Source organism: Cavia porcellus, unplaced genomic scaffold (genome assembly GCF_034190915.1).
Source record: "Cavia porcellus strain 051 isolate PalLab524CR breed Dunkin Hartley unplaced genomic scaffold, mCavPor4.1 scaffold_6, whole genome shotgun sequence".
NCBI lineage: Eukaryota > Metazoa > Chordata > Mammalia > Rodentia > Caviidae > Cavia > Cavia porcellus.
Genome location: NW_026947489.1, coordinates 95,721,524 through 95,747,217, shown reverse-complemented (window position 1 = coordinate 95,747,217; position 25,694 = coordinate 95,721,524). Strand labels below are relative to the sequence as shown.

Sequence of the window (25,694 nt, the reverse complement as noted above, 5' to 3'; positions counted from 1 at the left end):
CTAGCAGTCTCCAAAGGCGTTAGCAGCCCAGAGGGGCACTGTGGAGTATTTATTGCTTTATGTCTCCCTCTCAGGGCTCAGCATGACACAGGCATATGCATCCCAGCTACATCCCTTCCGGCCAGCCCCCAGATCAGGCCAAGGACCAGGAACCTGAAGAGCAGGCAATGACCCACAAGTCTGCCCCTTGTCCTGCACCCCTGGCCTGGCCTAGGAGCCCACCAGAGACGTGGGGCCAGGTAACCAGCACACTGAGGAGCCCAGGGTCTGCAGCGCCCAGGGACAGGGGACCTAGGGGACCAAGTTGGGACAACAGCGAAATAAGTAGCAGCAGCAGCGGCAGAGGTGGACGGTGACAAAGATGGCCGTGATCAGCAGATAGCCAAGCAGGGCAAGCTGCAGGGCAAAGCGGGTCTCAGGGTCTGAGAGCGAGGCACGGTGGTGCCCCCGAGATGTCACGCTCAGCCGGATGCCAGCCACTTTCACGCCCTGGTGCCAGCAATAGTAGGTGCCCTGGTCACTGCGCCGGGTAAAGCGGATGTGCAGCTGGTGGCCGTGGTCAATGAACACCCGCATGGACCTGTTGACCCCCTTCAGGTACTGGGTGTGGTACAGAGGCTGGTGGTCCTTGTCCCAGGCCACTGAGTGCTCAGGTCGGGCCCCGGGGCAGGTGAGGATGAGCCCCTGGCCCAGTCTCTGCTGGTGGAACTGGATGGGCACCTGAGGCAGCCAGGGCCTGCTGCCTAGCTTGGACACGTAGCTGTAGAGTGCCAGGATGCCCTTGCGGATTCGACTCCGGTTGGTGCAGGGCACCTGGCAGCTCCGCACCAGCAGCTCGGGGGTGTGGGCCGCTGCCATGGCTCGGAGCTGCCTGGGCACGGCCCGAGAGCCACAGGACACCACGCCAGGTGGCATGGTGTGGTACCGAGGTGGAAGGTCTGGGCTCTGCAGGTAGCACAGCCCTAGGCGCCACTGCTCCCCACGCACCCCACAGCGGTCACAGGCTGTCCACTCCCAGAAGGCGGTGAAGATGCGGAAGCTCCCATGCCGCTCATCCAATGAGGGCTCCTGGCCCCTGTCTTCAAAGGTGGCTACCAGTGCCTCACCACTCTGGATGTCCACGTCGTAGGCATAGAAGTAGTCACCCTGCTGGGTGCCACAGAAATACAGGCCCGAGTCCTCTGGCTGTGCGTGGAATACCAGCAGGCTGAACATGCGGATACCAAAGCGGGCCAGCACGTCACTGCCTGTGCGCACCTGTGATGCCTCTACCAGCAGCTGCCCATCAAAGTCTGTGAGCACCTGGGTGTGGCCGCTGCCCAGGTGCTTCTGGTGGAACCAGACCACCGCTGGCACCTGCTCTGGCTTGCAGTGGCATGGCAGTTCGAAGCTCATGTCAGCCAGGTAGGCGGCGTTGTCGAACATCAGGAAGGCAGGGCAGGGTGTCTTCTGGAAGATGTTCTCCTTCTCCATGACCTCAAAGGCCTCAAGCATGGCCCAGACCCACAGGAGCACAGTGGCGTGGGCTGGACTCATGGGGTTGGGGAGCCCGAGGGTTGGGACTGTTGCCTGGCGATGAGAGTTGCACATACTGGGAACAGAGGCTGCCAACTGCATGGGGAGCGGTCAGATCCCAGGTGCCTCCCCCAGCAGACACACCTCCTCCCGAGTTCCGGGCCTGGTCATTCTAGAACCAGCCTCGAGCCTCTCAGAACATTGGCACCAGCCAAGAATGGGCCCAGGAACACAGGGTGGTGAAAACGCTCCAGATGCTGGGCCTGCTTGGGAAACTTCCCTCTCATCCTGCCAGGGGAAGAGGAGCACCCTGCCCAGCACAGGGGATGTGAGCAGACAGAAGCCAAAGGCCGGGGACACCATCTCTGGGGAAAACTCTGCACCTCAAAGAACACTGCCTTTGACCACTGGGTCAGGGGAACACCAGGGTCAGCGTGCCACCAAAGATGAATGAGTTGCCACCTTTTTCTTCTGGTGGGGCTGTACCTGGTGTTCTGGAGACACACTCTCAGGCTGTGAGACCCAGCAGAGTTAGAGAAGCCCTTGGCTGACCTGTGCATCTACAAGGCTGAAACACCGATGCCGGGTGCGGTAGTGCTAGCAACTCTAGGGGGCTGAGGCAGGAAAATCAAAAGTACGAGCCCAGTCTGGACAACTAAGTGACTTAGACTCTGTCTCAAAATTAAAAAATAAGAAGAACAAAAAGTTTTCCCTGAGCTTGGGACACAGCTCAGGGCAAAGGTCCTAGGCATGGCCCTCAGTACCAGAGAAAAAAAGGAGACATCAGGAACTGAGAAGTGGCAAGATTCAATTCCAACTACTGCTCTGAAAATTCCAAGTTGAGGTGGGGAAGTGGGTTCATAACAGAAACCCTGAGCAATGCCACATGACCCCTGGATCCCAAGGGTGGCCATAGCGTCAGGGGACCTGGTACAGCCCCCACAGCTCCTGCAGCAGGCCCTGCTCCTTCTTACTGGGTGCCTTCTGCCCGGCCGTAGGGGTGCCCATGGCCTGTAGCTTCTGGAACAGGGCTCGGCAGCCCTCACGCTCCACAGGGCTCAGCAGGCTCATATTCAGGGGGAAGCGCCTGGTGCTTGCCAGGCCCTGCAACACCTCCAGCACTGCTACTCGGTCAGCCGGCCTCACATGATCAGCCAGGGTCACCAGCAGCTCCCCAAGGAGTCCAAAGCCCACATCTGTCTGGAAGAGGCAGCCTAATGTGGGGCCCCCAAGCTGCAGCAGCGCCTGGTAGCGCTCTGGTCCACTCTGCAAGCGGCGACGCCAATCACGGTAGAACTCTGCTGAGGTCCCAGGCTGGAAGGGCGTCTCCTCCTGCATCAGAGAAAGAAAAGGGGGTTCAGGGCTCATCTGGCTGCTCTGGCTCTGTTCTCTGATCCCTGGGGAGGCCATGGTCCTCATGGGCCTCTGTGTGAGATGAAGGAACAGGGGTGGGGCAGGGTGAGAAGACCCAGGGCTCCTGGCTGTGGTTTGTGGTCCTCCTGCTCATGAGAAGGAGGTAGTGCTGGCCTTCCAGAGTGAGCTGGGGTTTACTCTGAGATGCAGGGAGGAGAGGACTGTACCCTGCAGGGAGGGAGCGTGTCAAGGTCTGGGCTGACTGGGCCTCTTCCAATGTCACTGCAGGATTGAGACAGAGCAATCCAGATCTCATATGAGAATGAAAAGTCCCTGGACTGACAGGGGCCTGCTCAGCTCCTCTTCCACTCTTCTCTCCCTGCCCCATCCCCACCACATGCTGGTTGCCTTTCTTTCTGAGGTGGAGACTGAATCCTGACTCTGACAGGTTCTGGTAGGAAATAAGGAGAGATGTGCCTTGCAAGGAGACACAGCTGGAGCTGTGGAACAGAGAATCCTACGGGGACTAAAGGGATGGATGGGCCCAGCCAGGGGCTCGCCTGCCTGGGAGATTTCGACAGCCACGTCCTCCTGGAAGATCTTTCCCTGGGCAGCATGGTAGTTCCAGGACACAGTTCTCTTCCCACTCATCCTGTCCTTCCGTTCCAGTGGCTTTAGATGGGATGCGAGGACGATGTTCCTGTAGGTGAGGGACAGGGACTGGAGGGTGAATTTAACACTGTGTCTATGGGTCTAAGGCAACCAAACTTTGCCTGATGTAGGCGAGACCTGCTGACAATGACCATGACAACAATAACAGCAGGCACAGCCTTGAGGCTGTCTCGTGCTCCAGGCACTGTGCTCAGGGTCTCACTCATTGAACTGAACAGCAGCTACATCTGACAGAGAAGAACTGAGGCAAAAAGATCGAGGTGCTTGCGGGAGATCATGGGAGGGAGGGGTCTGGGCAGGAGCCAACCGCACCTGCCTCCTGGACACCTGCCTCCTGAGCACCTGCCTCCTGTGTACCTGCTGTCCAGCCCCACCCGCCCGTTGGAACCCGAGGCCTGAAAAAAATAGCTGGGAGCCAACCTGAAGTCTTCGTAGGACGGCACCTTCTGTGCCACGGCCCGCAACTTGGCAGCGTTCTCTCGCTTGTACTTCTCATCAGCAGCAAGTGATGCCTGCAGCTCTTTCTCCAAAGCTTTGAAGTCGACAGTGCTATTCTTTTCCATGGCTCACGCGGGGCAGGCGAAGGGCGTGCACATCAATGCAGGCTGAGCACCACAGATGAGAGGCGGCCTCTGGGCTGCCTGCCAGAACACAGAACAATCCGATAGCCTTTGTCTTGAAAAGTGCTACAAAAATCCAGCTCTCTACTTCACAGACACAAACTGAATTACACAGAGAGGACTTACATAAGGCACCTCATGGCTATCAGGGTAGAGCCTGCCTTAATTCTCTTCCATACCTCTGAAAATATTTTAGGGGTTGGGAGTTCTACACACTGCTAGAGTGCTTGCTTAGCACATGCAACACCCTAGGTACAATAACAACAACAACAACAATAATTTTGGTGTTTCAGCTGAGGAGGCATTTGGACTTTGGAATTCAGGTTTTTTTTTTTTTTTTTTTGTCTTTCTGAGACAGGATCTCTCTAGGCAGTTCAGGCTGGCCTTGAGCTCACTTTGTAGCCCAGGCTAGTCTCAAACTCACAACGATCCTCCTGCAGCGGCCTCCTGAGTACTGCGATTACAGATGTGAGCTACCATGCCTGGCTCAGTTCTTTACTTCTTCTGCGTAGCAAGTTGTTACCAAAAAGCAGCTCACACAACAGCAGGATTTTCTTTAGGTACCTGGGAACACAATTTCAGCTTTAAGTATTTCTAATGGAGGATATTTTTCACTCAAACCGAGGCAAAGTTTGAGGAGGAAATCCAGTGGCAGGGACAGAGGAAGGAGTGCCTGGATCGCCACCTACAAATCCCTGGGCTCAGCCCACGGATGGAAGTGCAGGCAGCTAGGTAACCCCGTGAGTTCCACTCCTCTGACTCTGCAGCCTCTGGTACCTGAAGCTGAATGGTCCCTTTCTACAGGAAATCTCTAAGGTTCTAGTCTGGGCTCTGGCGTTTATTGTTGTGAGACTGCTCTGAACCTCAGAACCCTGGTAAGTCGAGCTAGATTTTGTGGTTTGATCATGCCCTAGGGAAGGAGATCTGCAATCAATCCCCTGGCCATTTCTACCCCGACCGAAAAAGTCAAAAGCTAAGAAGGCAGCAGGGCTGGCCAGCAACCGGACTCGGATGTCTAGGCTCCAGTCTAGATCTGGGCCATTCCCACTCATTAGAATAAGCAGAACAACGATACTTCCATCCCTGTCACTCAGTCCCCGACCCCTCACCCCAGCAGCCCCAGCCTTGTTTTCTTTAGGGATCCCCTGATAAAACCAAATGGTAAGCTCGGCTCCTTCCACTGCTAGCGGCTGTGGTTGCCTAGCAACCGCTCCACCGGCATGCCCACGTGACTGCCGAAAGGTCCCTTCTTAGGTGGTCCCGAGATGCCTGATCAGATTCATGCACCGCCGGTCCAACTTTCTTTGGCGCATCCCACGCCTTCGTTTGGGGACTCACACCGCCCCTTTTCAGTCCCTGTCCCCTCGGCCAACCATCTTCGGAGCCAGTCTTCAGGCAGGGGCTGGCAACAGAGAGGTCCTTCTTGACCGCGGGCGCAGGCGCCGGCGAGTCCTTCCCTACGCGGGCGCAGCGTCGTCGTGGTGTGGAGCGGAAGCTTAGTCTCTGGCGGCGGGCTCGAGCGCTCGGGAGAGCAGGCAGGTAGGTGAGCGAGTGCGGGTAGTTGATTCGCGTGCGTTGCTCAGGGTGGGAGAGGAAATTAAGAGACCTCAGATCTGAAAGAGGCGCTATGTCAACCCTTTATATTTCACAGGTGGATAAATGGGGGCCTGAGGCGGGGAAAAGAATGAAACTCCACCACGCCAATCTCGGGGTTTCCTCGATACCTTCCATCGTTAAAATCCTGCCGCGAACTATGTGGTCATCTCTCTCACTCCCTGTTCCATCTGTGCCTTTTCTCTCTGTCAGGGGTTCTTTGAGCCTGCGATATAGCGGGAAGGTACAGGTTTGTGACCAAAAGCCACTGTTAACGTTGGCAACTCTCTCTGCGTTGTGTTGGAGGCGTTGATTCGCTCATCAAAGACTTACAAAGGGCCTGTTTATACTAGACACGATTCTAAGGAAACAAAACAAAGTGCTTGCCTAAATAGTTGAGGAAATGAATAGTAAACTAGTGAAGAAGTGTCTGTCAGCTGCTGATCAGTGTTCATAACAAACTGCAGGTGGGGGATTGGCGAGTGTGTGAGAGACTTAGAGCGACAGAGGGTGGCGTTTTAATAAAGCGTTGGGTGAAATCAAGGCAGCCAGGCTTAAGTTTCGGAGAGAATAGCAGGGGCAGTGGGCCTGAGTTAAAAATGAGGTTAGCTCGTTTCCGGAGCAACCGTCTGCAAAACTTTTGGTAATCACTGTGGGAGTATTAAGGGAGGGAAATGAGCAGAGGTGGGATGTCTGTTTGGAAACAAAAAGACTCTCTAGACACAGTAAAATTTCTCTTATAATTCATGTTTAATGATAAGTCTATACTCTCCTGCCAGTTCTCAAAACAGCACCTGGAATAAGTAGAAACTGAGTAAATATCAACTGAAGGAAGATGTGATTTTGAAAAACTATTTTATGCCTTCATCTCCCTTAATACCATCTGTTGATGGCACTGTAGAAAATGAGACCCAAGCAGGAAGCACATGGTTTTTATATCCCAGCCAGACCACAAATGCTGACTAACACTGATTGGGCCTGGTCGGTGTGTGTACCAAATTCCTTTCATGGAGTATTTTACTTAATCCTTATAATTTTTTTAAGTGACAGAGCATATTTGAAAAAGTAAAAGTGAAGAGTGAGGGAGAAACTAGCTCTGCAGTGTGAGCTTGGGCTGAGTGAAATAGGAAATAGCAAGGTGAAGGTAACTCCTGAAGGACACTGTTGAGAAGAAAGCCATGATAGCCAATCCTCATAATTTTTTATGCAGTGAGGATTATTTACTCCGTTTTCCAGTTGAAGAAGCACTTGGAAAGGGAGGTAAATTATCTGAAGCAACATACTGTTACTGATGAAGATAGAATTTGAATCTAGATTTTCCAACTCCAGAAGTCTGATGTGCAACCCACCCTCTAGCCTGTTGTTCATTACTTACAAACTGTGGGCTTAGTAGGATTTAGGAAAAAATTAATACTGCTAAAAGCACAATTTAGGAAAAAATACTGATAAAAGTACAAGTGATTATAGCTGCGTAGAAAAATGAGTAGATCTAGGTAAACTTAAAAGAGGTAGTATTTAAACTATTTTGTAAGCTGATGTGGTGGCACACCTGTGATCCCAGTACTCAGGAGGTGAGACAGGAGGATCACTGTTAGTATAAGGCCACCCTGGGCCATATAGCAAGTGTTTTTTTTTTTTAGGAGAAAAAGAAAAAAACAGAAAAAGGGTACAAGAAATACAAAATTTAAAAAATAAACAGTAAGAAATCACTAGTTAATAGATTACGTATTCTCAGAAATAGTTGTTCAAATTACAAAATTGAAGCATATAAAGTGGACTTTCAAACAGTGAGAGTGCAAACAGTTTTGTTCAATGATCAAAAAGACTCAGTAATATGGTTACCTATCTTATACACTTAAACATATATGCAATTATAACCTTTAGAGCACTTTCTTTTCTTTTGTACAATGACAGTTACACATTTTGGGTTTTATTACTTCCGCAGTTCTTATTACTTTTTTTTTGAAGAGAGTAAAATCAAATGTGACATATCTGAACAGAGTCAGTCAAATCAAAAGGATGGACATAATAGATAATGTAGAAATAAAATACAAGGTGATCAACAGTGGTTACCATACTGCCTCTTGCTATTTTAAGAATTGCCAGTTATAATGAAATTAAAACAGTAAAGAATAAAACCAAAGCATTGGAGACATTGCAGGACTTTAAAAGAAGATAATAGTCAACTGGAATGGGCGTCATAATGAATCTTATTGTCTTCACAGTTTTGCCTATACTTTCGAACTTGGTACTATCAAGCAAAGCAGAATAGGGGAAAATCAGTCAAAACAAGATGGTGAGGGCAATACAGGATTTCAAATCAAGTTAATAGGAAATCAGAGTAGGTTACTATAATGTATCCTATGTTTTATTTATTTTTCCCTTAATTCAAAAGAAAAAAGTAATTTAAAAAAAGGGAGATTGAGATAAAAGAGGGCATAATAACAGAACAGTGCAGGTCAAAACATAACCATTTAAGCAAAATAGTGTTTCATCACAAGATATCCTGACATAAAAATAGTTATCATAGTGTCTCTTTCCTTGAAATCTTTGAGTGTAACTTCATATACTGTAGCACCAAATATATCAAGACATTATAAAACCATTCAAAAGAATGATTACAGGGTATTTAGAACCAATTAACGGAAAATGAACAATGGTTTCTGGTTGTTTTTTTTTTTTTTTTTTTTGTCTTTTTCCTTTTTATCGGTACCGGGGATCGAACTCACAACTGCCTGCTTGCAAGGCAGGCGCTTATGCCGCTGAGCTAAATATTCAGCCCCCAATGGTTTCTGTATAATCTCCTTGTCTATAAAAGTTTTTACTTATATTATCATATATAATAAAATCCAATAAGATACAACCTTTTAAGACCGATGGAGACAGAAGAATACAGTTTGATGGGACTTCAAAACAAAATGATACTAAATCAAAATGATACTAACTATTATGATGTCTTATTTTCTCCATAATAGCTGTTCCTACCATCCGATCTTCTCTGCCTTATTTCTGTTGAGCTCTTTTTCTGTCGTTTGTTGTCAGTTTGTCTTCTTCATTTTGCTTTCTGCTCCATTCATTGTGGCCTCTCTGCCACTATTTCTGGAATCTTGGTATTTTCCTTTTTTAGAATATCCTGCAGTATTCTCTGTAAAGTTGAATTGGTGGTTGCAAATTCCCCTAGTTCTTCTTTATCCTGAAAGCACCTTATTTTTCCATCAATTTCCAGGGACAGTTGTGCAGGATATATCAATCTTGGCTGGAGGTTATTATCTTTCAAAGCTTGAATTATTTCCCCCCATGCTCTTTGTGTTTTTATGGTTTGTGCCGAGAAGTCTGCTGTAATTCTGATGGGTGTTCCCTTGTAAGTGATCTGTTTCTTGTCTCTGGTGGCTTTTAATATTCTGTTCTTATATTGGATTTCTGGAATTTTGATTATTATATGCCTGGGTGTAGCTCTGTTTGGGTTGTAGGTGGCTGGGGTCCTGAATGCTTCATACATCTGAGTATCTTTACCTTTTGCTAAATTAGGGAAATTCTCCTGGATTATTTCTGCGAATAGCTTTTGTAGTCCATTTGTTTGTGTCCCTACTTCTTCTTTTATGTTCTTAATTCTTAAGTTATAGATCCTCTTATCATCTTCTAGTCTTTGTATTATTGCTGTTTGTTTCTTTGTTATTTTTAAGAAGTTTTTCATTTCATGCTCCCATATTACGAATCTGCCCTCCAGTTCAGATAATCTATCCTTAGTTTCTTTCAAGTTGTTATGCCAGTTTTCGATAGAGTTTTTAGTTTCCTGGTAATCTCTTTGAACCTGCTTCACGTATTCTATACTTTCTCTATTTTCTCCATCAAACAATTCTCCCCTTTTTTTCTGTTCTTCCATTCCACCATCTGTTTTTTCTTAGGTGGTGTTTAGCATTTCTCTAACTATTTTACTTATATCTTGTTTCAGGTCGTTAATAACTTCATTCCTGAACTCATCTATGAGGTTCTGGAGATAGCGCTTTATGTCTATTGTTGCCGTGTCTGATATTGCATGTTTCTCAGGATTGGGGGTCAAGGACCCTTTTCTTTTTTTTTTTTTTTTTTTTTTTTTTTTTTTTTTTTTTGGTCTTTTTCATTTTTATCGGTACCAGGGATCGAACTCACGACTGCCTGCTTGCAAGGCAGGCGCTTATGCCGCTGAGCTAAATCCCTAGCCCCAAGGACCCTTTCTTGTTGCTCTCTCTTCCCATATTTTTGTTTCTTTTATACAAGCTAATATAGGAGGCCCAGTTTCTTTCTTTGTTGGTTACAGTTTGTTTGAATTGCCTCAGCTAGGTGTTCCTGCCCACTGCAGTGTACTGGCCTATGCTGGGCCTGCCCCTCCAGGTCAACCCACCAAAGGCTTCACTGCTAGGGTGCACCTCCAGGCGCTGGGATCTGGTTTGGGCTAGCCTGTCTGGTCTTAGCGGCGTCACGCAGGCCAGGCACTGCCCACCAATCCCACTTGAGAGGGGATTATGTGACTGAAGTCACTGCAACAATCTGTTCCGGGTAGTCTGCCCGGTCCCAATATGTCCTTTGCTGAAGCCTCCTACTCTAATGGAAGGGTTCCTGATCTGCTCACTCACCTGAGTTGGCTTTTATGTTTTTATCAGGTCAATGCAGGGCTTCCGGCCAGTCCCGCTCTCAACTCCATTCATCGCTTCCCACTCTCAGAGCTTTTGCATCTCTCTCCTTGACTTGCCAATTGGGACGCAGCAGCGGCTGCAGGAAATTCAAATCGCAGCTTCCAGTGGCACGGGGTCCAGCTTCCGCGCTGAGACCTTATCTGTTCCTGTTATATCACCGGGATTGCGTTTCCAGTTGGTTTCTCTTAGTTTAGTTTGTTCCTGGGTCGGCAAAGTATATCTCCCCTTGCTTAGGATTTCTCGCCCGGCACCATTCCTGGATTTTAAGTGTGGTTTCTCAGAGAGCCTCCGAAGCTGCTGCTATCTATCCGCCATGTTCTCCCGGAAGTCCCATATAGCAAATTTAAGACCAGCCTGAACTACATAGTAAGACCCTGTCTTAAGAAGAGAAAGAAACCGGGGCTGGGGATTTAGCTCAGCGGCATAAGCGCCTGCCTGGCAGGCACAAATGGAACTCACAAATGAGTTCCATTTCTGGCACAAAAAAAAAAGAAGAAGAAGCTGCTGTTCTAGTTTGAAAGAATAGAGACTTAACTACTTACAAATGCAAATAAGTGATATTAATTTTCTGATTTTGATGATTTTATTGTGATTATTGAAGGCCAGCCTGAACTACCTAGTGGGACCCTGTGAAAGCACGAGACTTTCAGGGGATTCATCAAGTTATACACCCAGAGAAGAGGTGTGTGAAAGGATATGTTGAAGAGTGAGGGCATGTCTTGGGCTGTGGTGACCTTGCCAAAACCTAATTCTCTCCTTCATTTTAGCAGCATGGATACTGACTTGTATGATGAATTTGGGAATTATATTGGACCGGAGCTTGATTCTGATGAAGATGATGATGAATTGGGCAGAGAAACTAAAGATCTTGATGAGGTAATGCAAATACAATGCTCTTTGCATCTGTTTAAAAAGAAGGAATTGCCAAGTGTGGTGATGCCTGTCTGTAATCCCAGTACTTTGGGAGGCTGAGGCAAGATTTTCATGAGTTCGAGGCCAGCCCAAGCTACATAACAAGTTTAAGTTGAGCCTAGAATACACAGTGAGATCCACTCTTAAAAGGGGCCAAGGGTTTACAGCTCAGCAGCTCAAGCATCTGCCTTGCAAGCACTAAAAAAAAAAAAAAAAAAAAAAAAAAAAAAAAACCCACAATGCAACAAATAATAAAATATCATGTTCCCATAATACCATGTGTACATTTCTCTTTTTGATACTGGGAATCAAACTCATGACCTTATGCTTGCCAGGCAGGCACTTATGCTGCTGAGCTACATCCCTGGCCCCTCATGGGTACATTTCTAAGATTACCTTTAAAATAAGATTATTTATTGTGGCCTTATGTTATCACCAAAAAGCTCAGCTACTAAAATTCCAAAAGAGGATGTAGTTTCATAGATGAGGTGATTTTGTAATCTGAGCTCAGTTTATATGATGGTACTTATTTTATTTTTACTTTATTTGTCTGATGTGTCTTTTGATGATCATGACTATTTCCAATTTGCACATGATGGTCAGCTTTTCCAAGTGCGGCTTCTCTGAGAGCTCCCACACAAGCTGGAGTTTTTTAGGATGCAAGAATAGTGGGGAGGGGAGGTGCCCGATCCTGATTGTCTTCAGAGGGCTGTGGAGAGTGAAGTCCAGAGCAGTCTGAGGCTTAAAAAGGGCACCAAAGTTGGCTTTTATGTTTTTATTTATTAACCCAGCCCATGTGTAGATGAGGAAGTTAAGGCTCAGGGGAATGAAGTATCTTTTCCTAAAACAGTGAATACAGTCAAGACAAACTCAGTTTGACTGATACACTGGTTTTCCGTACTAGAGATGGAATTCAGGGCCTTGTGCCTTTTTTTTATTTTTGAGATAGGATTTGACTAAGTTATGAAGTTCCTGGGCTGGCCTTCAGCTTGGGGTATTTCTACCTCAGCTTCTACATTCTAGCGTTGTTCAGCACAGGGGATCACAAACTAAACAGGAAGCGGGAGACATGCTATTCCAGGGAGAGCCGGGCAGCAGAACTGGCTGCTCTTTTCTCTAGCAGGGAATGGTCTTCAAAGTAGAAAACACAGAGTAAACACTGGGAGGAAGGTGAAGCTGCCTGGATGAGGTAGAAGGAGACATCTGTTTCCCTTGGGCAGGTTCAGATCCACAGGCCCCGTGACTCGCTCTGTGACAGAGTTTATGGAGTGAACCAAGCCTCCTCCATTCAGAAAGTGGGAATTTGTGTGCAGAGCCAGTTGGAAGTCCCAGCACCCTGGGAGGCTAAGGTGGGAGGATCTCAGGCTCGAGCCCTGGCCAGACAGTCAACTCACTGAGACCCTCTCTTAGAGGTGGGGCTGAGGAGACAGACATGGGGAACAGCTGCACTTGCAGTGAAGATGCTGGCCTGTTCCTATAGGCAGAGCTGAGGAGCTGTGCTTAGCTTAGGGAGCCTGATGTGCACCTGTGGTGATGGGACATTGGACGAGTGACTGCTATGCCCTGGAGGTGGGTGTGAGCCCTGCAGGAGGGATTCTCCTGACAGGTATGTGGTGAAGGCTGCAGATGTAGCTGTTGTTTTGCTTCTTCATGGGGTATGGGTGATGGAACCCAGGCCTTGAGCATGCTGAGTGCATGGTTTACCACTGAGCTGTGTCCTAGCCCCAGCATATGTGTCTCACATCTAAGCAAGGCCTTGGGAGTCTTTTACTGATGCCAGCTTTCTTTGCTTTTTTTTTTTTTTTTTTTTTGTCTTTTTCATTTTTATCGGTACCGGGGATCGAACTCACGACTGCCTGCTTCCAAGGCAGGTGCTTATGCCGTTGAGCTAAATCCCCAGCCCCTAGATCCCCGGTACCAATAAAAAGAAAAAAGAAAAAAAAAGTCTTTGTAAAGAAATATTTCCCATTATGTAAGCAATTCTCGAGTAAGTTTCCTGCATCCTCCACAGCTTGGCTGTTGCTGTTCCTGCCGGTCTTTGGAAGGGAGTGGTCTGGGTGACCCTGATGAGCTAGAGGTCCCACTGATTAGACGACCTGCAGGGTCCATGTGTGGTCAGCCTAGAGCTCCTGTCTGGGCCTGGGCCTTTCTTCTTTAGCCATTTGTTTATCAGTGACTCCAGGAAAGGCAGAGAAAGGAGGGTCTTAAAACTTGTACATTGGCAAGCTAATGATTGGATAACTGAATCTGCATTCAGCATGATCCCAACATACCTGAATTCCAGGCTGAATAAACACCAACACTCACGCATGCACTCATTCACTCACTCATCCCTTCCTTCCTCTCAGAGCACCATAGTCTGCACAGGAAGTAGTAATGAAGAGGGCACCTGGGCTCAGCCTCTGCCATTGGCTCCCTGCGTTCCAGTGAGATGAAGTGCAAGAACACTCATAGTCTACAGCAGGGCACAGGGAGTCCTGAGGGGTGTGAGAAGGTTGTCCTTGCTGGGATGAGAGAGGTTTCTGGGGAGGTGACATTCAGAGAGGACCTGAGGAGTCAGTAGAGTGGCTGGTTGAGCTCATGTGAGTCAGCTGTCCCCAGCCTGGCACCAGCAACCTGTTTCATGGAGGAGAATTTTTTTCACATGGGGTGGGATTGAACCCAATTACATTTATCGTGCACTTATTTCTACCATTGTTATGGTGCAGCTTATAACGAAATAATTACACAGTGCTCTGCAGTGTAGCCTGTGGAGCCCTGTTCTTGCTTTCCTTAAGGTAGATGCCCCACGGGTGTGCTTTGTGGTCTCATTGGGTTGCTCTCTGCAGAAAAACCAGTCTGCTTTGTGGTCTCATTGGGTTGCTCTCTGCAGAAAAACCTGCTGCACCCAGACAGGATATCGGCCATGGAGGCGGGACTTTCCAGGATACTCCTTCTGACCAGAGTGGCTGGAGATGTGAAGTTGGTTTTTGTTTTTTGTTTGTTTTTTTTTCTTTTTGGTATCTGGAATAGAACTCATGATCTCATGCTTGCCAGGCAGGCACTTATGCTGTTTAGCTAAATCCCTGGCCAGAGATGTGAAGTTTTCTCAAAATGCTAAGACAGTTGCCAGTAGGCATGTGGTGCATACCTGAAATCCTGGGGCTGGGGAGGCTGAGGCAGAAGGGTCACTGTGAGTGAGTGATTTCTGAGTGGGAACCCCCATATTCTTGTCCTCTATCCCTTTGTGTCTTCTCTGAGCTTTCCTGTTACCAGGAATAGTCAGTAACAGGACACAAGGCCTGGTTTCTTTTCCAGGCTCAGGTACATGTGGCCTCGGTGCACAGAGCTGACGTCTTTACAACGCTGAATGCTGTTCAGCTGTGCAAACGCAACGAACTTCATTTCCCTGTCCCTGGGCTTGGTGAGGCCATTTCTGCTCTTGGGCTGTCAGGAGTGCAGGGAAGCCCACTGATGCCCTGGTTTCTCATGTCTTGGGGTACACGTGGGAGTACAGTTCCTGCTTGGCATGTGACTTGGGTTAAGGTTTTGGGGCGCTACCGCTGTTTTCCGAAGCAACCATAGGAAGGTTTCCATTTTTCTGCCCCCTCTCAGCATTCATCATCTGTCACTGACTTAACTCTTCAAAAACAGTTCCATGACTTGAGTGGAAATTTGAAAATGGGCTTGTTCCCGGTTCCTACCCTTTCCCCTGAGAAGCATGTGCCTTGATGAGCCATTTGTTTACCTGGTTTTGGTCCCTATGTCCAGTGGCCTGCAGGTGGAAAGGGACATGTCTGAATCGAGAGTGAGTGAGGATGTGTCCTGGCTGCCAGCACCCTCTGTCCCTCTCAGAGCGGCTTTGGTCTCCTGCTGGGCTCTGACCCTGGCTCTGCCACCTCTGCCCCTTCTTCCCTGCCCCCAGATGGACGAGGACGATGATGACGATGATGTTGGTGAGCAAGACGAGGACCACCCTGGGTTGGAGGTGGTGCTGCATGAGGACAAGAAGTACTACCCGACGGCTGAGGAGGTGTACGGCCCCGAGGTGGAAACCATCGTACAGGAGGAGGACACACAGCCACTCACAGGTGTGGGGGTGGTGGGAACTTGGGCTGCAGCCGTGCGCGAAGTGTCCAGGGACCATGGCTGGGTAGAGTCAGCCAGCCCTGGTCTGGTGTTGTATTGTGTTTTGTTTGGTTTGACATTAACTCTGTCTCAGTATTCAATGAAAGCCTTTGTTTCCTTCTGGCAAATATGAGTGCTTGGAGACCAACATTAAGTTTTCCTTGTGGTCTGATAGTCTCTCTGTGGGCATTTCCTTTCTTTTCTTCATGGTGTTTTCTCCTTCTCTTTATGGTCTTTGTCTGTCTTCTGAAAAGCAGCTTCATGTTGGGAAAATGAGAAGAGGCTTCAAATGGGTGTTGACCCTGACCTCACCCTGGCCCATGTGCCTTGTGGTCTTGGTTCGTGTGATTACACACCAGGCCATCCTCAGCACGAGTGACCCTGGACCACAGTATGTGCTGGTGTTGTGTCATGCAGACGAGGTTGTATCCTCTGGAGTAAGGCCCCACGTCTGTGTTCTGCTGACTGTATGTTGTGGCTTTTTTCCCTTCTAGAGCCCATTATTAAGCCTGTGAAGACCAAGAAGTTCACACTGATGGAGCAGACGCTGCCCATGACAGTGTACGAGATGGAGTAAGTCCCGACCCAGCCTTGGACTCAGCTGGGACTTCCTATTCACCGAGGGGGTGTGAATTGTGGGTGGAGAGGCCATAACTGCCAGTTCACCTCAGCCTAAAGGGCTGGAACATTTTAAATTCAGTCCTAACTTTTCTCTTGCTTTCATCCAGATCTCAGGTATTTCTTCTTCCTCTAAAACTTTATTATTATTTTTTGTCATATTGGGATTGAACCTGAAGGCTTTGCACTGAGCTACTTTGTCCACTAGTTAAAGTCACTATGCTGCCCAGGCTGGACTCTAACTTGGAATCCTCCTCCCTCAGCCTCCCAGCATGCTAGAATTGCAAGCATGCATCATCATGCCCAGCTCCTTCAGATATTTAAAAATAGCTGTTTAGTAACCTTCAGAACTTACTTCCTAGTCCTTTGCATTCTCAATTGTGAATTTTTAAGTCTCTGATCTTTTGGTTTAAACCTAGGACATTCCCAGTCCTTTTTGTATTTTATTTTATTTATTTTTTTTACCAGTACCAGAGATCGAACTCATGACCACGTTCTTGCAAGGCAGACGCTTATGCCACTGAGCTAAATCCCCAGCCCCTTGTGTTTTATTTTGAGATAGGGTCTTGGTACATTGCCAAGACTGATCTCAAATCTGAGATCCTCCTGCCCCATCCTCTCACATTGGTGGCTGGCATTATAGAGTTACTCTGCCCTACTCAGCTAACCTAAAGCATTTTTATTTCTTTTTTGTAATTTTTCATTTATGATTTTTATTTTGAGACAGGATCTCATTATATATATAGTGCAGATTGGCCTTGAATTCACTGTAACCCTCCTGCCTCAGCCTTCTGCATGCTGGCATTTCAGGCATCACACCCGACTAACCTAAAATTTTTTAAAAGGACACTTTTTGGCCTCTGCATCTCCTTCAGTCAGTTCGAGGGTTGTTCCTGGCTGAAAGTACCCTGGCCACCTGTGCACCGCTCCACATTTGCAGACTTTTGCCAAAGCTCCTTTTTCTTTTCTTTCTTCTGTAGCTTCTTGGCGGATCTGATGGACAACTCAGAGCTTATTCGAAATGTGACGCTCTGTGGCCATCTCCACCATGGCAAGGTGAGTCCCACGGCCCCAGGCTCCCCCAGGGGCCCTCAGAGCTATGGATTTGGGGACTTGGGGTCTGGAGGCTGTAAGTCCTGGTGGGTGGGGCCTGGCTCACCCCAGGGCAGGTGGGGCAACCTGAGCCCCTTAGTGCCTGAGCCTGTGTCTACATCTGAATCAACAAGGGGAGTGGAGTCTCAACCTAGTTCTTAGAAAACTGCCTTTCCCGGGTGTCACCTGTCCAAGGGAGCCTTTGTCTTTCACTGAACAGTCATCCTATGGCCTCCTTGCAGGTCTTGTGCTAATCCCACACCCTTCACTCCCCTCTGGTCCTTGCATTGGGAGTGAGGGGAAGGACATGGAGATTTTCGTCTATGGTCCACAAATCCTCACTACCTTTTTCCTTTCAGACCTGTTTTGTGGATTGTTTAATAGAGCAGACACATCCGGAAATCCGAAAGCGCTACGACCAGGATGTACGTGAGGCTGGTGTGGTGGAGGGCGAGCCATTCAGAGTGCAGGGGCTGGGTCTCCATCCCCTTCCTTCCCCTTCCTTCCCCTTCCACTCAGCAAGTGCAGTGCCCATGTGATCTGCCTTACCATCTGGCCCCTGTTAATAGATCGTTCGGCTTTCTCAGGAGCATACACCTGGAGTATTTTTTTGATGATCCATTTTGCACCAGGGATCCCTCCTCAGTTATAATATGTCTGATTTTATAGTCTGTCTTTTCCTGCTACTGCAATGACAATCTGCTCTATAACTACTATACAATTGGACCTTGTTGTTTTCATGGTAAATTTAAATGTCTGTGAAAGAGGCCGACTGGGGCACCATGTCTCAGTGCAACAAGCATTCAGTCTTGGCCAGATTGACTACCAGACACAGGCTCCTTGAAGGCCGGTGCCTCTTCCTGCAGCGTTCCTTAGGAGTCAGTATGCACGATGCAGTTTGGCTCCAGCCAGACCTGCTCTCAGTGCCACCCCCACCTGTCCCCTAAAACCCCATGTCAGCTCACTGCAGGAGCCTACTGCCTTCAGCCTCAGCCCCCTGAGGCAGAACTTGTGAGCCAGGGTAGAGGTGGGAAGGAATCCTGAATTGAGGTGGTAACAGTGCTTTCCTTTTCCAGCTGTGCTACACCGACATCCTCTTCACAGAGCAGGAGGTGAGTAGGCCCTGAGGCCAGCACTCCCACTGGGCAGCAGCATTCACTGTAATTGTGGTCACACCCAATGAAGACAGTCAGGAAAGAGGGCTCCAGAGCTGCTTCCTAAAGCGGCAGGAGTGTTGGATCAGTGTGTCTGCAGGGGCTCAGCGCAGTGTCTGGCTGTAGTAATGTTTTCAGAATATAGGTTGTGATCCCCCTTGGGTTCACGCTGTGAATTCCCCTTGGCTTCAGGAAGTGTGCTGGGGAGGCACCTGGGTGAGGATGGGGACTCTCCTGTCCTTGATGAGAGTCAGCATGCTCAGAAAGGCTGGTGCTGAAAGGTGATGTTGCCGTGCAGGTGTGCATGGTTCGCTGCTCTCCCTCCAGCCCCGAATGGCGCAGTGCTCTGTTCCTCTGCTCTTCTGCCTGGCCTGGCTCCCCTTCTCCTTTGAGAAAGCTCTGGCTCCCTGCTTCCTGCTGTCTGTCCATTACTTTGCTGCTTATTTCTAATTTGAGTTTCTCACCTGAGAGAACCCATGGATACTTGAGCTTGTGTGGCTTTTTTAAATGAAGTCACCCTTAGACTCCATTTGATGGCCTTCCCAGGAGCCTCTGAGAATGAGTTGCAGTGTCCGAGCTCCTCTTTGTTGTCCAGTCTGGACTGTTCCTACTCTCTTCTGCCTCCCCTTTATTTCTGTCACTTTTTCCTAAATGATCACATGGAAGGCTCAAGTGTGGAAGGTCTGTTAGTCGAAGGGACTTGGAATGGAGCTGGCACTCAAATAATCAGTGAAGCTGGGCGTGGTGGCACGTAGTCCCAGCACTTGGGAGGCTGAAGTAGGAGGAGCACCATAAGTTTGAGGCCACCCTGGACTACAAAGTGAGTTTAAGGCCAGCTTGAAGTACATAGTGAGTCCCTGTCTCTCCACCAAAAAAAGAAAGAGCAAAAAAACACTGACTGTTAACTATTTTAATTTTTAAAATTTATTTATTTTTAGTTTTTAAATATGTATTTGGTGTTATATTTAAATATTTATTTCCTGTATTTCCTGTTACAGTATATATATATTTTAATGCTAAACTGCCAGACATAGTCACACATGTTTGTAATCTGTTACTCTAGGAGCTGAGTTAGGAGAACTGTGAGTTAAAGCCAGCGTGGGCTATATAATGAAACCTTTCTCAGCCCTGCCTCCTCCAATTTTAATAGTGTCATTGTTCCCACTGTATATGAGGAAGATAATATTCTAGGACCCTGGGCTCTGTTAAGTCCTAATAATTGCTTTTTTGTCTTACTTTTTTCTCGTTGCTGAGACAGAGTACTCTACAACCAAAGTTAAAGGGGAAAAGATTTATTTAGCTCACAGTTTGTAGGTGTTTCAGTTCATGATTGCTGTCAGGATGGCATGGCAGAGGGGCATCACAAAGGAGAAACATTTCATGGCAGGTAGGAGGTAGCAAAGCAAGTAAGGTGCCTTAGCAGCTTTCTTTTGCCCCTTTTTATACTGTCTGGGCTACTGGGGATTGGGGTGTGCAAACTGATCAGTACACTGATACAGTAGTCACCCAGCCTTAATTCTAGCACCCTTAATCCTAGCATTGCACCATGAATCAGTCACACATCCTAGATCCAACCACCTCTGATGAAAATCCACCTATGACCAGGAAAAGCTTTGGGGGGACATCTAGACACAGCTCATAACATTCTACCTGTGGATCACCAGACTCATGCACATCCTTTATGCAGAAGGCACTTATTCCATCTTCAGGAGTTGCCAGAGTCGTAACAGCTTCAGCATTGCTGAAAAGCCATGTCCAAAGTCTCCCCTGAGATCTAAGGTAGACTGTTAGCTGTGAGCCTCCATACAAATGAAAGTTAAACACTCCCAACATCCAATAGCACAAGATAAGCATTTCCATTTTAAAAGGAATACGAAGGAACAGCACCAAAGCAAGTTAAAATCCAGCAGGGCAAGTGATAAGTTGCATAGTTTCATGTCCGGCATCTGAGGCAATCTGGCATGATGTGAGAGGAGCTCCCATGGCTTATCTTGGGCCTGCTCTGCTCCCTCCTTGCAGCTTTCTTCAGATATCCATGTTCCTGGCTTCTCCACACTTCTGGGGTCTCCACTGCACCTTCGGCTTCACAGTCACAGCTTTACACACTGCACTCTCAGGGGCACATTGCCTTGACCTTCCAGGCCTCCTGAAATGTGGGTGGGAGCCTTTCTGGCTTCACAGCTCCTGCATTCTGCGTGGGCCTAAAACCAGCACCACGTAAATGATGCCAGAGGCTGCTGCCACCTGGTGTAATAGTCAGGCTGCTTTCTCAATAGGCTGTAGGGCTCAAGTGCTTATGAACCAAACCTCAAGGAATAACTTCTCTAGGCTGCTGCCATACTGGAACATGGTGCTCTGGGGCTTTCTTTACAAAGCAAAGTCACCTTTGCAACTTTGATCCTACAAAGGCTGGAGTCCTATTGGTTCTTGAGAGTCCTCGGGCCATCTTTTGTATTGTCTTCTGAAATACTTGGCTTTTTTTTGCTAGTCTTTTCAGTGACCAGTTTATCTTCTGTCGCATATTTGCAGGCTGTAACTTCACTGGGGCTTCCTTTCTGGCCAAAGTCACAATGTTTTAAGTCATTCTGCTGGGGCTCTTTGGTTTTGGTTCTTAACATAAATCTGGCTAAAAGCTCCCAGTAGTAGCCACCACCTCAACATTCAGTTACCTTGAAATTTCTTCTGCGAGATTATATGTCCACTGCCCTTAGTGTCAGTCTCAGACAAAGTCTTTGGACATGAGCAAAATTCAGACAAACTTTCTGCCAACCCATAACATGCACTGGAGAGTAGCAGCTGATGCAGTACTTCTTCCTAGCAGAAACCTTCTGAGCTTGGTCTTTGCCAGCAGGATTTCTGTCAGCCTTCTGGTCTCGAGGTCTGACCAGGATCTCCCATACAGAACAGCCTGAGGTATTCCAGTTCTCTTTCAGTCAGCTTTTCCATATCATTCGAACCCTTCCCACAAGCCCCTGCCAAAGGAAAGGTTCATTTGGCTCAGAGTTTGTGGAGGTTTCAGTCCATACTCAGCTGGCTCCAAGGCATTGTGGTGTGGTAGAGGAGAAATAGTCCACAGTGTGCAGGAGGTAGCAAAGCAACCAAAGGTCCTTGTGACTGTTCAGCCCCTTTAATATTCTGCCTTGGCTACTGGGACTAGGGCAGTGCCATGGCAATCAATGGCTCATACAGTAATTGCACAACCTTAATCCCACTGTCACACTCTAGATCCACCCACTCCTGAAAAAGGCCAACTGTGACTGTGGGAGACTTGGGGGGACACCTAGACATAAGCTCTAACAGCTGTTTCTCTTTTTTCTGTGAAGTCACAGAGCAAATCCATGTTCTTACTTCTGCTAGCCAAGTACTGTATCACCAAGCCACATCCTTAACTGTTTATTTTCATTTGTCCTCAATTATGTATTTGAGCCATTTTGGTCCCCCATCCACCCCAGAAATGCTGTTGAAGGTATTTGGTCTTCAGGGCTGGTTAGAAGCCTGAGGGGAAACCCCACTGCAGGGGAGCTGAGGGTAGAGACTCAGGCAGGCCCCTTGCAGCTGTTTTCCTTTCAGAGAGGTGTGGGCATCAAGAGCACTCCTGTGACAGTGGTCTTACCGGACACCAAGGGGAAGTCGTACCTGTTCAATATCATGGATACTCCAGGTGAGACATCCCCGACACTGGCCACAGGGCCTGTGTCCTCTGCAGAGAAGGACACTCAGGAGTTTCCCCCTCCCTGCACTCTGCGGAGAGCCTTCTGTTAAGGATCCTGTGTCTCTGACGCCTTAGCAAATGGCCTTCCTGAGCCCCCATTTCCCTCTTGGCGCTTTCTGGAGGACTCACCCTTTCTAGCCCCTATGTGACCTGCCTGCTGGGTGCCCAATGCCAGGCCATCTCTGCCTCTGCCCACTTGGAAGGGCCTTCCTTCCCGCCCAGGGCAGAAAGGACCTGTGGGTCCTTCCGCACCCTCCATACCCAAGCTGCTGCCAGAAGCTTCCTCCAGGAATGACTCAGGAGGCAGGAAAGGGCCTGAGGGCAGTTCCCTGATCACCTCATCCCCCTACTGCCCAGGTGGCTGCTTACCGACCTTGCCTTCCAGGACACGTGAATTTCTCTGATGAGGTCACTGCTGGCCTACGCATCTCTGATGGTGTGGTCCTGTTCATTGATGCCGCGGAGGGGGTGAGTGTGCCTGTGTTTGTGCCTCCCTGTGTGGTCCCCACACCCGTCATGGCACTGTATGAGCTGGGAGGGAGGCATGGGCACCTGTAGGGCAGAGGCTTCAGATGGCTCCCTGCCACTGAGGCTTGAGTGCAGGATCCATAGAGGTCCAGGAAGCCCCAAGAGAAGGGAGACCCTGGAGGATCAGAGGAGGAGTTGTCACATAAGCCGGTTTTAACTGCCCTTGAGCTTTCTGAGAGATTGAAAGCGAAAGGCCAAGGGTGTCTTTAGGTATAGTTGAGTTGGAAGATGGGTAACTGGGTCCATCCTGAGTGTGTCATCCCGGTGAGAGCCAGCAAGGGAAGCCAGAGCCAGTTTTGTAACTGGAGTTCTAGAATTTCACACTTGGTGAGACATGACATGGATAGTATGAGGAACTCGCCCTCATTTGCTGTGTAATTCTGTCTCACACTCGTTTGTGTGTTCTCCTTTGAGCCGTTTAAAAGGAAAACATAAGAGTTTACATTGTAAGAAGGATGTGGTGCGGTCGCTGCACTCCGGAGGTTTCCCTGTGGCTCAGCACCAGGCCCTGGTTCGTCGCACTTGTCGTCCCCTGGACAGGCTGGCACAGGTGCAGGGCCCACGCTTGCGGGCTGTCTTCCTCAGACTGCTCTCCAGCCTCATAGTCTCAGGAGGCCGGCAGCTTGGGAGGGCACTTGCGCAGTGATGCTTTGTTCCCTATGATTAGCTTCAGGTTATTTTGTCAGGGGAACTGCTTACATAAAGCTCCTTACCAGTCCCACTGGGGACACAGGATGGCCGGGCCACTTGTCCCTCAGTCGGTGGCAGCTGTGTTCCTTTAGATGCAGTGAATCTGTGAGTGGTAAATCTAGTGTATATGTGGCGCCAGCCTGCAGAGACCTGAGATGTGCTCTAGTGTCTGACAAACTTTGCCTGTAGCTTTACCGTCTTGTGCTGGTTCTTGGTTTTTGTATCTGTGGTGGTTGCAAGCAAGGATTTATCTTTTTCTTTTTTACAGCACTTGGATTTTACTGAACCAGATTCCCAGCTGCTTTTTTTATGTTTTAGTTTTGAGACAGACTCACTGAGTTGCCCAGGCTGGACTTGAATGCAGTGCTCTCACCTCCTGAGTGCTCCAGCCTCCTGAGTGCTGGGGTGCAGTTGAAGGCCAATGCAGCTTCCTTTTCTTACGGCCATTGCATTCATTCACCCAAACCTCAATTCTCCCAGTGTTCCAACCATTGCAGTTCCGGCCCAAGCTCCTGATGTCCCCCTCCTGCTCAGTCCCTTACGTGTCCTTCCCGATTCAACTGTCCCCACTGTGTCCACCTCTGAGCTTCTGCCCCCAGGTGATGCTGAACACAGAGCGGTTGATCAAGCATGCGGTGCAAGAGAGGCTGGCGGTCACTGTGTGCATTAACAAGATCGACCGGCTCATCCTGGAGCTGAAGCTGCCACCCACTGACGCCTACTACAAGCTGCGGCACATTGTGGACGAGGTCAACGGGCTGATCAGGTGGGTGACGGCCTAGGTGCCCTAGCCACGGGCTCTGACTCTGCATGCACTGAGGGGTGTGGCAGGCACCGTGATCGCACATCTTGGGTCTCTGCAGATCAGCACCATAGCCCTCCACGGCTTGGGATTTTATCTTTCAGGGCCCGGTCACCACGCCAGGCGCTAGGGTCACCTCATCTTTACCATATGCCAGCCACACAGAACTGAACTAATTCCCAAAGCTCAGTTTTTGCTTTAGTGAGAAGAGAGTGAGGTATGCCTGTTGGGATGTTATGAGTAGCCCCACACATGGTGCCTGACCACTGGGCAGTGTTGCTGCCAGGCCCAGAAGGCAGATGGGTGTGCAGAGCCAGTGCTGTTTCCATACCACGCTTGCTGCCCAGCCAGTTGCTGTGGGGCTCAAGTCAGTGAGTGTGAGCTGTGGTGCGCGGAGGCACTGGGGACTTTCTGACCACCCTCAGGCAGCTGGTAAGCCCTCCGCGAGGCTGCGCTCTGCATGGAGCCAGAGCTGCTGTGCAGTACCGTGCTCAGCAGGAGCGCCTTCAACAGCTCTGATGGCGAGCGAGGGTATAAGTTCCTTTTTAAAGAAGACAGAAGGGCATGAGATACAGGGTAGTCCTGATCTCCCAGAATAGAAAATTGAGCAGTTCTGTTTCAAATCTCCAGACAAGAAAAGGCAATCCAGGCATTGTGGCATGGCCTGCAGTCCCAGCACTCAGGGAGGTTGCGGCAGGAGGATTGCAAGATCAAGCCCAGCCTGGGCAATCTGGCAATCTAATGAGCTCTGCCTCAAAATTTATTTATTTATTTACTTCTTTTATACCAGGGATCGAACTCATAACCTTGCACTTGGTAGGTGCCACTGAGCTGTACCCCCAGCCCTGTCTCAAAATTTAAAAAAGTGCTAGGACTACAGGTTCAATCCCTAGTACCACATGAATAAAATAATTAAGAGAAAGCACTTTCTTTCTTTCTTTTTTTTTTTTTTTTTTTTTTTTTTGAGATAGGGGATCTCACTGTGTCGTTCAGGTTGGCCTTGGCCTCACTTTGTAGCCCAGGCTGGTCTCAAATTTGCAGTGATCCTCCTGTGTCAGTCTCCTGAGTGCTGGGATTATAGGAGTGTGCCACCACGCCCGCTTTTACCTTTTTCTTTTTAAGATGCTAGGGATTGTACTTGGGACCTTTCATGTGCTAGGCAAACGCCCACTACTGAGTTATAGCCCAACCTTAAACCCAGTGTTAAGAAAGTTGAAAGCAATTGTTTCTGGGAGTGTAATTTGGGGTGGGCTGAAAGAGGGCAGGAACAGTTCTTCATAAAGCGGTACTTGTATTTATGAAGTAGGGATTCTGTGAGCCAGTGAGCGTGAAGGCTGGCGCTGCAGCTCCAGTCCTGTGTGCAGCTGGTTTTCTTACCAGGGTTCGTGAACTGAGGTTGTCTGTGGCTTCTGTGGGACTCCCGGGATTGAGGGTTTCAGGCTGTGATCTAGCTCAGTGCAGGGCACTGGCCTCCCAAGGCTCCAGGTTCACTGCCCACTATGTGGGAAGATTGAGAAATCAGAGCTCTACCTGTCAAAGTGGGACCTGCTTGTACTCTCAGTGTTTTGGGAGGCTGTGGCAAGAGGATTTAGAGTTCTAGTCCAGCTTAGGCAAATGAGCAACTTGGACCGCTATCTTTTTTTTTTTTTTTTT

At 48.6% G+C, this 25,694-nt stretch overlaps 3 protein-coding genes across 11 annotated transcripts in view; 1 reads left to right on the top strand and 2 right to left on the bottom strand.

Moving 5' to 3' along the window:
• Nucleotides 1-34: 34 nt before the first annotated feature.
• On the bottom strand, nt 35-2,116 carry Fam187a (family with sequence similarity 187 member A). Its single transcript, XM_005001880.4, has one exon. The coding sequence runs from the start codon at nt 1,615-1,617 to the stop codon at nt 292-294; it is 1,326 nt and encodes a 441-aa protein (XP_005001937.1). The 5' UTR covers nt 1,618-2,116; the 3' UTR covers nt 35-291.
• A 187-nt stretch (nt 2,117-2,303) lies between these two features.
• Ccdc103 (coiled-coil domain containing 103) lies at nt 2,304-5,402 on the bottom strand. 7 transcript variants are annotated; one of them, XM_063251720.1, is made up of 6 exons: nt 5,270-5,398; nt 4,585-4,724; nt 4,287-4,341; nt 3,961-4,181; nt 3,433-3,568; nt 2,304-2,847 (listed from the first exon to the last, which is right to left on the bottom strand). In XM_063251720.1, the coding sequence occupies exons 4-6, from the start codon at nt 4,101-4,103 to the stop codon at nt 2,434-2,436; spliced, it is 693 nt and encodes a 230-aa protein (XP_063107790.1). In that variant the 5' UTR covers nt 4,104-4,181; nt 4,287-4,341; nt 4,585-4,724; nt 5,270-5,398; the 3' UTR covers nt 2,304-2,433. The 7 variants fall into 7 exon arrangements, with proteins under 7 accessions (XP_063107790.1, XP_013003604.1, XP_063107789.1 ...); XM_013148150.3 differs by lacking the exon at nt 4,585-4,724 and having other exon boundaries at nt 5,270-5,402; XM_063251719.1 differs by having other exon boundaries at nt 4,287-4,724.
• A 92-nt stretch (nt 5,403-5,494) lies between these two features.
• Nucleotides 5,495-25,694, top strand: part of Eftud2 (elongation factor Tu GTP binding domain containing 2) — a 33,551-nt gene continuing 13,351 nt past the window's right edge. The window contains exons 1-10 of one of the 3 annotated variants that reach the window (XM_003465735.5): nt 5,495-5,699; nt 11,194-11,302; nt 15,243-15,408; nt 15,940-16,018; nt 17,044-17,119; nt 17,515-17,580; nt 18,232-18,267; nt 21,880-21,970; nt 22,407-22,489; nt 23,839-24,005. In XM_003465735.5, the coding sequence (XP_003465783.1) occupies nt 11,198-11,302; nt 15,243-15,408; nt 15,940-16,018; nt 17,044-17,119; nt 17,515-17,580; nt 18,232-18,267; nt 21,880-21,970; nt 22,407-22,489; nt 23,839-24,005 (869 nt within the window). In that variant the 5' untranslated portion in view covers nt 5,495-5,699; nt 11,194-11,197. Of the gene's footprint in view, nt 5,700-11,193; nt 11,303-15,242; nt 15,409-15,939; nt 16,019-17,043; nt 17,120-17,514; nt 17,581-18,231; nt 18,268-21,864; nt 21,971-22,406; nt 22,490-23,838; nt 24,006-25,694 lie in introns of all 3 variants that reach the window. The other 2 variants (XM_013148144.3, XM_013148145.3) reach the window with 2 other exon arrangements.

What these genes read in the sequence shown, in the direction of transcription:
- Fam187a (XM_005001880.4), bottom strand. Translation starts at nt 1,617, where the DNA reads ATGCAGTTGGCAGCCTCTGTTCCCAGTATGTGCAACTCTCATCGCCAG.
- Ccdc103 (XM_013148150.3), bottom strand. Translation starts at nt 4,103, where the DNA reads ATGGAAAAGAATAGCACTGTCGACTTCAAAGCTTTGGAGAAAGAGCTG. An exon ending in CCGTCCTACGAAGACTTCAG is followed by an intron (nt 3,569 to 3,960) that starts GTTGGCTCCCAG and finishes CCTCACCTACAG; the next exon opens with GAACATCGTCCTCGCATCCC. An exon ending in TGGCTGTCGAAATCTCCCAG is followed by an intron (nt 2,848 to 3,432) that starts GCAGGCGAGCCC and finishes TCTCTGATGCAG; the next exon opens with GAGGAGACGCCCTTCCAGCC.